The sequence below is a fragment of the Natator depressus genome, chromosome 3, assembly GCF_965152275.1.
Source record: "Natator depressus isolate rNatDep1 chromosome 3, rNatDep2.hap1, whole genome shotgun sequence".
In the NCBI taxonomy this organism is placed as follows: Eukaryota; Metazoa; Chordata; order Testudines; family Cheloniidae; genus Natator; species Natator depressus.
Window position 1 is genome coordinate 127,399,380 of NC_134236.1, and position 12,568 is coordinate 127,411,947.

Genomic DNA, 12,568 nt, shown 5'->3' on the forward strand with positions numbered 1-12,568 from the left:
AAATAACCTTGTGACCTCCCTGCAACTCCCTTTTGGGTCAGGACCCCCAAATTGAGAAACACTGGTCTCCCCCATGAAATCTGTATAGTACAGTATAGGGTAAAAGCACACCAAAAAAACAGATTTCATGGGGGGAGTGTGACGACGTGGGGATTTTCCCTTGTTATGTTGTATGTGAACCTGTGAGTCTTACTGTTGACCCTATGTCAGTTTTACTGTTTTGCATGAATACTGTCCGTGTCTCACTTTCCCTGTGTGCTGCACCAATACCTTGGTGGTGGCAGTGGGGTGTGTGACTTTGGCTGAAACCTTTGGGCAGGTGAGGCTTCTCCAGCTGCCTGCACGTATGCTATGACCAACCGGTGCCCTTCATAACCTGAGACCCAGGAGGGGTATGCGACCAGATGACTCTTTGGCCGGGAAGCGAGACAAAGAAGGAGGAGGAGGAGCAATGGGGGTGTCTGAGGTTGGGTCGCTGGAAGATGGCTGTCTGCTTGGGGAAACTGGAAGAGGGGGAGTCCAGGACGTCTGGCCCAGGACTCCCCAAGATAGACTTGGTTGAAAGTCATTAATTCTGTGCTAACAAGCTCTGTTCTACTCTGTGTTCCTGTCAACTGATAAACCCTTCTGTTCTACATGCTGGCTGAGAGTCACAGCTGACTGCAAAGTTGGGGTGCAGGACCCTCTGGCTTTCCCAGGAGCCCCGCCCAGGTGGACTTGCTGAGGGAAGCATACCGTGTGGAAGGGGATACTGAATGCTCCAAGGTCAGACCCAGGAAGGTCAAAGCTGTATAAGCTACTTGCCCTGGCGACAGTATGCTCAGAGAGAGGAGGCATGCTCCCCCAGAGTCCTGACTGGCTTCATACAGAGTAGTTCCAGAGCATTGCCCCAGTGACTCTGTGACAGGGAGACCAGATTTCATGGAGCATGACGTGTTTTTCATAGCAGTGAATTTGGTAGGGCCCTAGTCATGGGGGAGGAATAAAGAGAAAACAGGCGGGGGAGTGAAGGTGATGGGGCAATAAGGAAGGGTCCAGAGGGGGTGTGCAGCAGAGAGCCCCTAATCTTCCCCACCATCCCGCGAGGCCCTAGGGAGCCAGTGGCACCGCCCAGAGGAGCTCCTTCTGGAGACCAGATCGAACAAGGGAATGCAAATAGGCCCAACAGTTGCAGGCTGGCCCAACCCCCCATTCAGTTTCTTCCTTCTGCTGGGATAGATGACCAGGGTGCTTCAACCTGACACATCCTACGAAGCTGTGCACCAGGGTCTCCCTCTCACCGCAAAAGGGGCAAGTGTTAGGGGAGTTTGTGAACCACATCAGGCAAATGCCTGTGCTCAGAGCCTCATGGAGGAGCTGCCAACTAATATCCCAGGTGGGCTGTGGAGCTGGAAGCCATGGCAATACCACCCAGCGATGCACCCACCACAAGGAGCTGGGTCAAGGGAGTAGCTCTTGAGCAGATCTTCCTCTCTGTGGCCTCCCCGGTGCTGCTGCTCACCAGCCCCTGGTACTATGTCCCCTGCTGGGCCTGGCCATGGGCAGCCTGGTTCAGCTGGATGGTCCTGGGGGTCAGGGCCCACGTTGGGGGGAGGAGCTACATGTTCCTGCCTCAAGTTCCACCTCCTTAGGGCACCAAGACGAGATGTTGCTCACAGCAGGATTGTGCAGAAGTTCAACTATGCGCCCATGGGCTTTGCTGTGCTCCTGGGTGCTGCAGCTGCTTTGTGCTGAGAGACACCTATGGGCAGGGCTGCACTAAGTTATAAACATATGCCTGGCAGCCTGCTCCCAGAGTCATGTGATAAGATCAGAACCTCAGTTTCCATTACAAGAAAGTGTTTCTAGCCCTCATGGTTGCTAAGAAAAACTTGAAAACGACCTGAATGTGATCAGTGCTGTGATGTCTGCTTGACTCTGTAGATGCCTCCAGCAGGGAGAAGAGTACTAGCCACTAGAGTCGTGGAAGATGCTACCTGGCCTCTTACTTATCACCTGAACAGATCAGGCTGCTGATGCTCTGGAGTGTCCTTGGATGCTCAGATTGAGATGCCCCACTAAATATTGTAGGATTAATTCCCCTTTGATGGGGTTCAGATGCCTCATAGCCTTTTGTTTTCGAGGATCAGTTTGAGGACTTGAGGGGAAATGGTGACCATCATCCAAGCACGTTCCATTTGTGGCACCAAAATGCGCTGTCACTCTTGGCAGATTATGCTTTATACTCATCCTTTTCCCTTTCTACATGCTTTGAGTAGTAGTGAACTAATTTAAATGTTGGCATTGATAAATATCATTGGACATCTGAACTAGGATCACAATTTACCAAAAATTAGAATATAAAATTGAATCCATGCTGAGACCTTGAGAAACTTCTGATTCCCCAGATAATATGACTTTTCGGCATCTTCTGGCAATCGGAAAAGAGCAACATCATCTGCTTTCCCAACCCATTTTGGCTGTGTAGAAAAAAACCCCTTGTGGTTCCAAAATTGGGAAATTTTCTTTGTGTCTGCAATGCTTACTTCTCTGCACTACCAGGAAAGTATAATCCGTACAGATCCTTGAAATAAAAGATTGAGTGCATGGCTGTTCTTACTATAAACAATAATGAACATAAGAACAGCCATATTGGGTCAGACCAAAGATCCATCTAACCCAGTATGCTGTCTTCCAAGAGTGGCCAATGCCAGATGCCCCAGAGGGACAACATCCTCTGGCAAGGCGTTCCCCAGGTTGACTGTGCGTTGTGTGAAAAAATACTTCCTTTTGTTTGTTTTAAACTTGCTGCCTATTAATTTCATATGGTGGCCCCTAGTTCTTGTGTTATGAGAAGGAGTAAATAAAACTTCCTTATTTACTTTCTCCACACCAGTCATGATTTTATAGACCTTTATCATATCCCCCCCCCTTAGTCATCTCTTTTCCAAGCTGAAAAGTGCCACTCTCCTCATACGGCAGCCGTTTCATACCTCTAATCATTTTTGTTGCCCTTTTCTGAACCTTTTCCAATTCCAGTATATCCTTTTTGGGATGGGGAGACCACATTTGCACGCAGTATTGAAGATGTGGGCGTACCGTGGGTTTATATAGAGGAAATATGATACTTTCTGTCTTATTCCCTTTCTTAATGATTTCCAACATCCTGTTCACTTTTTTGACTGCTGCTGCACATTGAGTGGATGTTTTCAGAGAACTATCCACAATGATTCCAAGATCTCTTTCTTGAGTGGTAACAGCTAATTTAGACCCCATCATTTTATATGTATAGTTGGGATTATGTTTTCCAATGTGCATTACTTTGCATTTATCAACATTGAATTTCATCTGCCATTTTGTTGCCCAGTCACTCAGTTTTGAGAGGTCCTTTTGTAGCTCTTTGTAGTCTGCCTGGGACTTAACTATCTTGAGTACTTTTGATTCATCTGCAAATTTTTCCACCTCACTGTTTACCCCTTTTTCCAGATCATTTATGAATATGTTAAATAGGACTGGGCCCAGTACAGACCCCTCAGGGACACCACTATTTACCTCTCTCCATTCTGCAAACTGACTATTTATTCCTAACCTTTGTTTCCTATCTTTTGACCAGTTACCAATCCATGAGAGAACCTTTTCTCTTATCCCGTGACTGCTTACTTTGCTTAAGACTAGGGTGACCAGATATGAACTGTGAAAAAACGGGACAGGGGGTGGGGAGTAATAGGCGTCTATATAAGAAAAAGTCCCCAAAAACAGGACTGTCCCTATAAAAACGGGACATCTGGTCATCCTACTTAAGATGACTAAGACTAGACTAAGGGTTCTCAATCTGGGGGTCATGAGCGGGCTCTAGTGACCCTCCTTTTTTACCCTTTTCATTATTTTTAAAAATATTTCTAGCCTTATGATTGCAGAGACTATCTTGAAAAGGAGAGCTGAACTTTAACTGATGCAGTGATGCCTGCATGAATCTGCAGACAGCCTGACACAGTAGCTCAGGGATTTTCAACCTAGGGGGCATTGCACCCAGCATAGCTGCAAACAGATATCATGGTGTCGTAAACACCCACACTTTCCCAAGCTGCTAAACCAGCTAGGTTGGAAAGGAGTACCAATATGGGAAAGTAGGTCTCAATATTGAAAAAAGATGAGAACCAGTAACTAGACAATCTAATAAATGGGAATTATTTATCCTAAGTGGTTATAAAAATGTATATTAAGGTAAAATATATTAATGAAAGTTTATTATATCACATCAACTTCTTACACTGCAATAGTTGTGCTGCTGAATAATAAGTGCATGATTGTCAAAAGATTATTGGTCTGACTACATTCAGAAATTATTATTTCAGTTTTATTGCTGAGGGTGAGGATGCAGAATCTAGTTTATCAGTTGTTTTTTCAGGCTAAAGAAGAAAGAATAGTTGTGCTGGAAACAGAAAATGCTCTTCTTCATCTGAAACTTGCAGAGGTAATTATATTGTCCATGTTTAATCTCTAGTAAAGTGAGTGGAGATGTATCCATGTTGTTTGTGAGTTCGTGCTAAAACCCACCACCTAAAAAAAGAAGTTGGAATCCTTTTTCTCATTTTCAAAGTGTGTCATCTTCCTGTGGGGTAAGCTTTCGAAGGATGGGGGCACAGCCTCACTTTTTATGAGCACAAATTTTTGCTGGAAAAATTTTCACACTTTCTTTAATTGCAGGTGCAAATCAGGTAGTCAGACATGCAAATACTAGAATACTTGCCTGTAATTTCATGCCTTCAAAAATGAACTGAGGGAGTAAACATGCACGCCAAATTTGAGCACTTTCACACTGAATTACCTGATTTCTGCTTGCAGTTGAACTGGACGTGCAAAATGTAGGTGCAAATTTTGAGGGGGCAGTTTACACCCACAAAAAGGAGGCCACTCTTTTCAAATATTTGGCCATAAGTTGGTTTCAGGAACCTGCATTTTATAATTAATGGGCTTATCAAAGATGCTCTATTGAGTATCTTCATGATATTTGTGTACATACGTGTCTTGTGTTGGAGGGAGTAAAACTAAATGTCGTATAAGCAGTTGGAAAAGCCTAGCTATGGCTAAACTAATCCACTTTGTTTCATCATACTGCTGATCAGAAGGGACAACTATTTCTGGAGCAATTACTGAAATAATGAACAGTCCTCATAAATAATATTTTGCCTCTTCAAAGCTGGGTCTTTAGAGATTAAAAGAAATTTGAGAAGTTGTTTTTTGTGCAAGACCAGGACTGGCTGTGTGGATTAGAGGTAATAGTGACTGTCAGTTGAGAAATTCTAATCCAGACTGAGTCATTAAATCGCTGTGTGACCTCAGGAAAGCCACTTGCCCTCACCGTGTCTTGGTTAACTCTGCTGGATGAAATTGGATTTAACTAAAAAAATAAGAAGTCCTGACTGCAAGCCAGATGGTACATCTGAGATGACTTTTGTTGGGTACACAAAAGAATACTGTATTTTATTTCATCAAAATTTATTTCAATTTTTTTTTGGTAGCATTTATTGAAGATATTCTTAGGAATTTGAACTGACCTTTTGATCTCAGGCATACAATGTGGAGATCATTCTAGATAGTAAGATGCATCAGAGGGCAGAATGTGTCTTGTAAACAAAATACCCTCCTCCAGAGCCAAAGCCAGTATGAGGACTCGTCTACATGGTGTTTAGTCTGCACAAAGAGTTTTATATTTTAGTTTGCACTAGTGTGTCATGCATTAACTGGCTCATGTGGCCCTTGCTGGCTCACACCGGAAGTTCACTGGTGTGCATTAATGCAGTCCTGTTTCAAACAGTACTATATTAACATGCACTGGGGAACTTTTAGCATGTGCCAGCAGAGTCTGTGCGAGTCAGTTAGTGCAGGACATGCTAACAAAGACTAAAATTGATACCCCTCTTCTGTGGACTAAAGCATTATGTAGACAAGACTGAGTTTTTCAATATTCTGCCTGTAGGGCTGATCAAGCAGGCAGTCTGTCACAAATCTAGTCATTGCTGCTAGAAAAATCCATTCCAGAGTTTCACTTGTTAATTGCCAAATATATTGCAAGGCTGGAGCAGATAAAGGTATATGGAGAACACCTTGATTGCACCACAAGCAGGAGGAATCATTGCCAAATGGTTCGTGTCAATCAAAATATCTTTTTACTTAACTCTCTTAACAGTAGTGCAAGTACAAAGCTATGTATAGAAAAATATAATGTAATCTGTGGTCACGGGTGGTTTTATCATTTTCATGATAAACTTCAGATCCTTTCCTCCTCGTAGAGTTTAGGGAAGGGACCGCTGTTCGGTCTTACAACCTTGAATAGCCTTCCCATTTTTCCCCACTTTACTTTTTCTTCCCCTAATCTGAAAGCCCCCAGTAGAGCTGGTGCAAATGTTTAAACCCTCATGGAAATTTTCAGGGAAAATGAAAGATTTTTTTTTGAGGTTTTCATTGAAATTTTCCATGGGAAATTTTGAGTTTTCAGTGGTTTTGGCTGAAAACTATCAGATTTTTGCCAAAAATGGGAGTTGTAGTGCTTAATGGGAGTAGTAGCTTGTTCTTTGTCCCCATTGTCCTCTGTGGGCCAGGATCGTCAGCTGGACTACAGCTCCCATGATGCATCAGAGTCTCCCTTTTTTGGTGAGGGGAAGCTGTGCAACATGGAGTCCCTGGTTGTGGTGCATTATGGGAGAGCAATGCCCATTTTTGGCCAAGGTCTTTTGAGGAAAAAAGGAATTTTTTTGCAGAAAGCGGATACTTTCCACGAAAAACGTTGTTTTACTGAAACCCCAGCCCTACCCCCATGTCACTTTTACTCTTTGACTGAACTCTTAAGAAACCATGAGTGCCACTCCTTTGAGTTAAATGTTGGCCTGTCCAGTGCACTGGCCCAGAGGCATAAGGGGGTGCAAGCTCCCTTGTGCCAGCTGTCTGCATCATAGGCAGCAACATGGGAGGAGAAGCGGGCTTTGCAAAGTGGTTACTGACCCTCTTTTGCTCAGGTGGTTGGGTTGGGGGTATAGTGACACCTCCACTCCCACCCTGTACTAGCCAGCACAGAGGAACTTCTATACTGGATATAGATTTGGTGAAGTTTGCTCCCTCCTGGGAGCAGTGGGATAACCAGGAAGGAGGTTGTGGCTCTCTGAGCCACAGGACTGTCTACACACAAACTTGTGCTGGGTTTAAATAAGCAGGTTTAGTTAAACCATGGACCCCTGTGAGTGAACACACTTATATCACCTTAAACCTGTTTATTGGTTTCTTTTGCTCCACAAATAAATTGATACAAACGAGATTTAAATCACTTTAAGGGTGTCTACCTTCATAGCACATTGATTTAACCGAATTGGCTAAAAATCACACAGTATGCTGCCCTTTATCTGCCCCTTACTTAGGACTTGGTGGTGATGGGGGACTTAAATTACCCAAACATCTGTTGGGAAAATAACACAGCAGGGCACAGATTATCCAATAAATTCTTGGAATGTATTGGAGACAGTTTTTTATTTCAGAAGGTGAAGAAAACCACCAGAGGAGAAGCTAGATTTGATTTTGACAAGTAGGGTGGAACTGGTTGAGAATTTGAAAATGGAAGGCAACTTGGGTGAAAGTGATCATGAAATGATAGAGTTCATGATTCTAAGGATGGTAGGAGGGAAAACTACACAATAGAGAAAATGGATTTCAAGAAGGCAGACTTTAGCAAACTCAGGGAGTTATTAGGTAAGATCCCTTGGGAATCAAGTCTAAGGGGAAAAACATTTCAAGAGATTTGGCAGTTTTTGAAAGAGACATTATTAAGGGCACATGAGTAAATTATCCCACTGTGTACAAAAGATAGGAAATATGGCAAGAGACCACCCGGGCTTAACCCAGATCTTCAATGATCTGAAACTCAAAAAAGAATCCTACAAAAAGTGGAAACTAGGTCAAATTACAAAGGATAAATATAAACAAACACCAGTATGTAGGGACAAAATTAGAAAGGCCAAGGCACAAAATGAGGTTGAAGTAGCTAGATACATAAAGGGTAATAAGAAAACATTCTACAAATACATTAGAAGCAAGAGAAAGACCAAGGACAGGGTAGGCCCCTTACTCAACGAGGGGAGGAAACAATAATGAAAAATGCGAAAATGGAAAAGTGCTACATGATTATTATTATTTTCAGTTTTTATCAGAAAGGTTAGTAGGAATTGTATGTCTAACATAGTGAATGCCAGTGAAAATGAAGGTACGATCAGAGGCTAAAATAGGGAAAGAACAAATTAAAAATTACTTAGACAAGTTAAATGTTTTTAAGTCAATAGGGCCTGATGAAGTACATCATAGAATACTCAAGGAGCTGACTGAAGAGATATCTGAGCCATTAGAAATTATCTTCAAAAAGTCATGGAAGACAGGAGATATTCCAGAGAACTGGAATAAGGCAAATACCAAGCCAATCTATAAAAGGGGGAATAAGGACAACCTAGGGAATTACAGACCAGTCAGCTTAACTTCAGTACCAGGAAAGATAATAGAGCAAATAGTTAAGCAATCAATTTGCAGACAACTAGAAGATAATAAGGTGATAAGTAGCAGTCAGCATGGATTTGTCAAGAACAAATCCTGTCAAGCCAACCTAATAGTTTTCTTTGACAGGGTAACAAGCCTTGTGGATAGGGGGAAAGCGTAGATATGGTATATCTTGACTTTAGTAAGACTTTTGAGACTGTGACTTATCACCTTCTCATAAACAAACTTGGGAAATGCAACCTAAATGGAGCTACTATAAGGTGGGTGCATAAAGGGTTGGAAAACCATTCCCAGAGAATAGTTATCAGTGTTTCACAGTCAAGCTGGAAGGGCATTTCAAGTGAGGTCCCACAGAGATCAGTTCTGGATCAAGTTCTGTTCAATATCTTCATCAATGTCTTAGATAAAGGCACAGCGAGTACATTTATAAAGTTTGTGGACGATACCAAGCTAGGAGGGGTTGCAAATGATCTGGATAAACTGGAGAAATGATCTGAAATAAATAGGATTAAATTCAATAAAGACAAATGCAAAGTACTCCACTTAGGAAGGAATAATAAGTTGCACACATACAAAATGGGAAATGACTGCCTAGGAAGGAGTACTGCGGAAAGGGATCTGGGGATCATAGTGGATCACAAGCTAAATATGAGTCAACAGTGTAACACTGCTGCAAAAAAAGCAAACATCATTTTGGGATATATTAACGGGAGTGTTGTAAGCAAGACACAAAAAGTAATTCGTCCCCTCTACTCTGCGCTGATTAGGCCTCAACTGGAGTATTGTTTCCAGTTCTGGATGCCATATTTCAGGAAAGAGGTGGACAAATTGGGGAAAGTCCAGAGAAGAAAAACAAAAATGATTAGGTACTGTTTTTTAGACCTTTATGAGGGAAGACTGAAAAAATTGGGCTTATTTAGTCTGGAGAAAAGAAGGCTGAGGGAGGGGACATGATAATGGTTTTCAAGTACATAAAAGGTTATTACAAGGAGGAGGGAGAAAAATTGTTCTCTTTAACCTCTGAGGACAGCACAAAGCTACGGGCTTAAATTGCAGCAAGGGCAGTTTAGGTTGGACATTAGGAAAAACTTCCTAACTGTTAGTGGTTAAGCACCAGAATAAATTGCCTAGGGAGGTTGTGGAATCTCCATCACTGGAGATGTTTAAGAGCAGGTTAGACAAACACCTGTCAGGGATGGGCTAGATAATACTTAGTCCTGCTTTGAGTGTAGGGGACTGGACTAGAAGACCTTTCGGGGTCCCTTCCAGTCCTATGAAAAAGCCACAGTTTAGTTCTCTGTGTTTTTTCCTAATCAATCGTGTTTTTAATAACCTTACTATTTTGCCAGCATGCACTGGAGGGGTCATTTTTGAATAGCATAGAAAATGTAATTCTCTTCCACTGAAAAACAAAACAAAATAAACATTTCTTCTAAATATTTCTTATTTTTGCTTGAAAATATACATGAAGGGATATGCTCAGATAGAAAAAATATTTTAAAAAGTTCGTTCTTTACCGGTATTGTTAATAATATCTTAAATTATTAAAACTTAAAATTTAAAAACTGTGTATTACTTTATTTTATTACTTCATGCAGTTTGCTTTTGTTTGCCTCCTACTAGGGACCTGATCCTCCAGTTACTTCTATGAGGACACCTAGGTCTGCAAGCATGAGTCTATTGCTGCCACGTTTTGGACAATGCAAGTAAACTGGTCAGTTTCTCTTCTATTTGTAGTCAGTTTTACTTTCAGCTTCTCCTGGGTAACACAATCCTACAAATTCTGGGTGGCAAACACTTCAGGGGAATGATAAATCAAAAGAGGAAACTGTTTGCATAGAAAAGGTCATGAGAGTATTTCTAATAAATGTAAAACCTGAAAGTGAAATTGAATAGAAGCTGACTATAAAGAAAAGGTGAAACTGACCAAACTATTTTTATTGTCCACCCTGAGAAAAATAGAAAAAATAAAACAAGCAGAATTATACAGCAAAAAATAAATTAAATGTTTGAAATGCTCTTAATTTTAATAACCTCAAACATTCTGAATAACATAGCCCCAAATCTTGCAAAGACTTATTCATGTGCTTAATTTTGTACATGAGTAGTCCCATTTACTTCAGTAGGACTATATATGTGCATTAAGTGAAACGCATGCATAAGTCTTTGCAAAAATGGCACCTGAGAGGTTTGAATCTTGGGAGTCCTTTTATAAAATAGACTAAAAGAAAAAATTCCATGTGATCAGTATATAGGAGCTGTCACAATTTCTGGCTAATCAAGTCTATCATAAAAAATACGAATTTATAAAATGGCTTTTGTGCATCGCATAGACAATCATGCAGCTTTCATTCTACTATATTTCTAGTGTTCGGTAGCCTTTTTCAAAAAGTTCTGACCTGCAGTGCTTTAGCTAGTGCTTAAAAACTGGATGACTTTCAGATCAAAAATACCTTCGTGAGTATCCTTTTAAATATCAACATAGAAAGATTTGTGCTGAGATATGGAGGAATGAAGATTTTCTCCTGGGGTATTTCTGAGCTGGAGTTTTATATTTACCTGCAGTTTTGAGAACTCTCAAGAGAGCAGTCAACCCTTCAAAATGCAGGAGAATCTCTCTCTGCCTCCCATAGTACTTGTTGCTCCCAATTGTTTACATGTAAAAAGAGTAATTGATTACAATGATTTGAGAGTACTAAATAAATATGAAAATTTAGTTGATCCTCTGTTCCAGCAGTTGTCAAACTGTGGTCCATGGAGTCCTTACAGAGGGTGGAAAGCTGGTTAGTCACACGAGCCCAGATTCTTAAAGGTATTTAGGCACTGAATGCCCATTGGAGTTAGGAACCTTAATACCTTTGAGGATTTGAGCTGTTAGTGCTTTTTCTTCTCCTTGTTGCCAGTTATTAAATTTCATTAAAATAAGATTTTTTAAAAATTAAATATTTTCCTGCCTTCCTTTGTCGTGTAAGCAATTGTTGTAGCTGCTCCAGGAATGTTATGTGTTTGGGTGGATCCTCCTATTTCATTATTGCAATCCTGAATAGGAGGAGGAGTTCTGCTCTGGAAGATAATTTTGCTCTTAATATGTGGTCCATACTATGAAAAAGTTTTGAGAACCTCACCCTGCTTGGATAAAAGATTTTTTTGGAGAGCATAAATCATTCTTATTTATGTTTTTGTTTTGTTTTGACAACAGAAGTTCACTGAGTATCATGTTGCTCTTGTTGTCTTCCATGTGTCAGCTGTAATTGAATCTTTGGTTCCACCATAACTGTCATGGCAAATTAACTGAATTAAATCAATCCACTCTCTCATTGGTTTTAGTTCTTTATTTTTACTAGAAGTCGTATTATTGCACTCTATCCTGCTATCTTAATTTAAACTACTGGGAACTGCAGCCACAACTCATTTATAGATTGAATTAACTGGAAAGCAACTTCCATGGTAGATAGAAGTGTACTCTAGAAATAAGAAAAAAGAGTACAAATACTAGTTAAGAATTGAAAGGTGTCAACAGGTTATGGGGGGGAATTGGAATAAGACATATTAGCTAGCTTTAGTGGTGCCATGAATGCTTGTAAACAAGCGTGATGACTGAAAGGTGATTCGTTTTTTTATATTATTCAGGATATTGCTCTGCAGAATTTCATAAGTTCTCCTCTGCATAGATTTCATTTTCTAGTGATCTTCAATATAACAAAGGTTATCATTTCAGTTCAGTTACAAAATCCATTTTTTTTTCTTCTTAGTTTCCCATAATTTGGGCATAAAAATTGCTTTTGGATTAAGTTTACACTTTAGATTTTCAATGTTAATTTTTCTATACATCCTAAAAAAATTGGTTTGGCCACTTTAAACTGAGGGCCTGGTGTACCACTGTATTATTTGATGTTTACATGAATGTCACTCCACTGATTTCAGTGAAGTTCTGCTGGTGTAAAACTGGAGTATCACAGTGGTAAGTCAAGGTCTGAGTACTTAATTAAATTGCTTCAATAAAAATGAAAATCCAAGAGAAATATAATCCAATATAAAACACAACTGAAATAAT

General features: G+C 40.6%; 1 protein-coding gene across 1 annotated transcript in view; it reads left to right on the top strand.

Moving 5' to 3' along the window:
* The window catches only part of KIF25 (kinesin family member 25), a 71,490-nt gene that overhangs the window by 1,312 nt on the left and 57,610 nt on the right, over positions 1–12,568 (top strand). Inside the window, exon 2 of the mRNA XM_074947016.1 lies at positions 4,388–4,453. Coding sequence (XP_074803117.1) covers positions 4,388–4,453 — 66 coding nt within the window. The remainder of the gene's footprint in view (positions 1–4,387; positions 4,454–12,568) is intronic.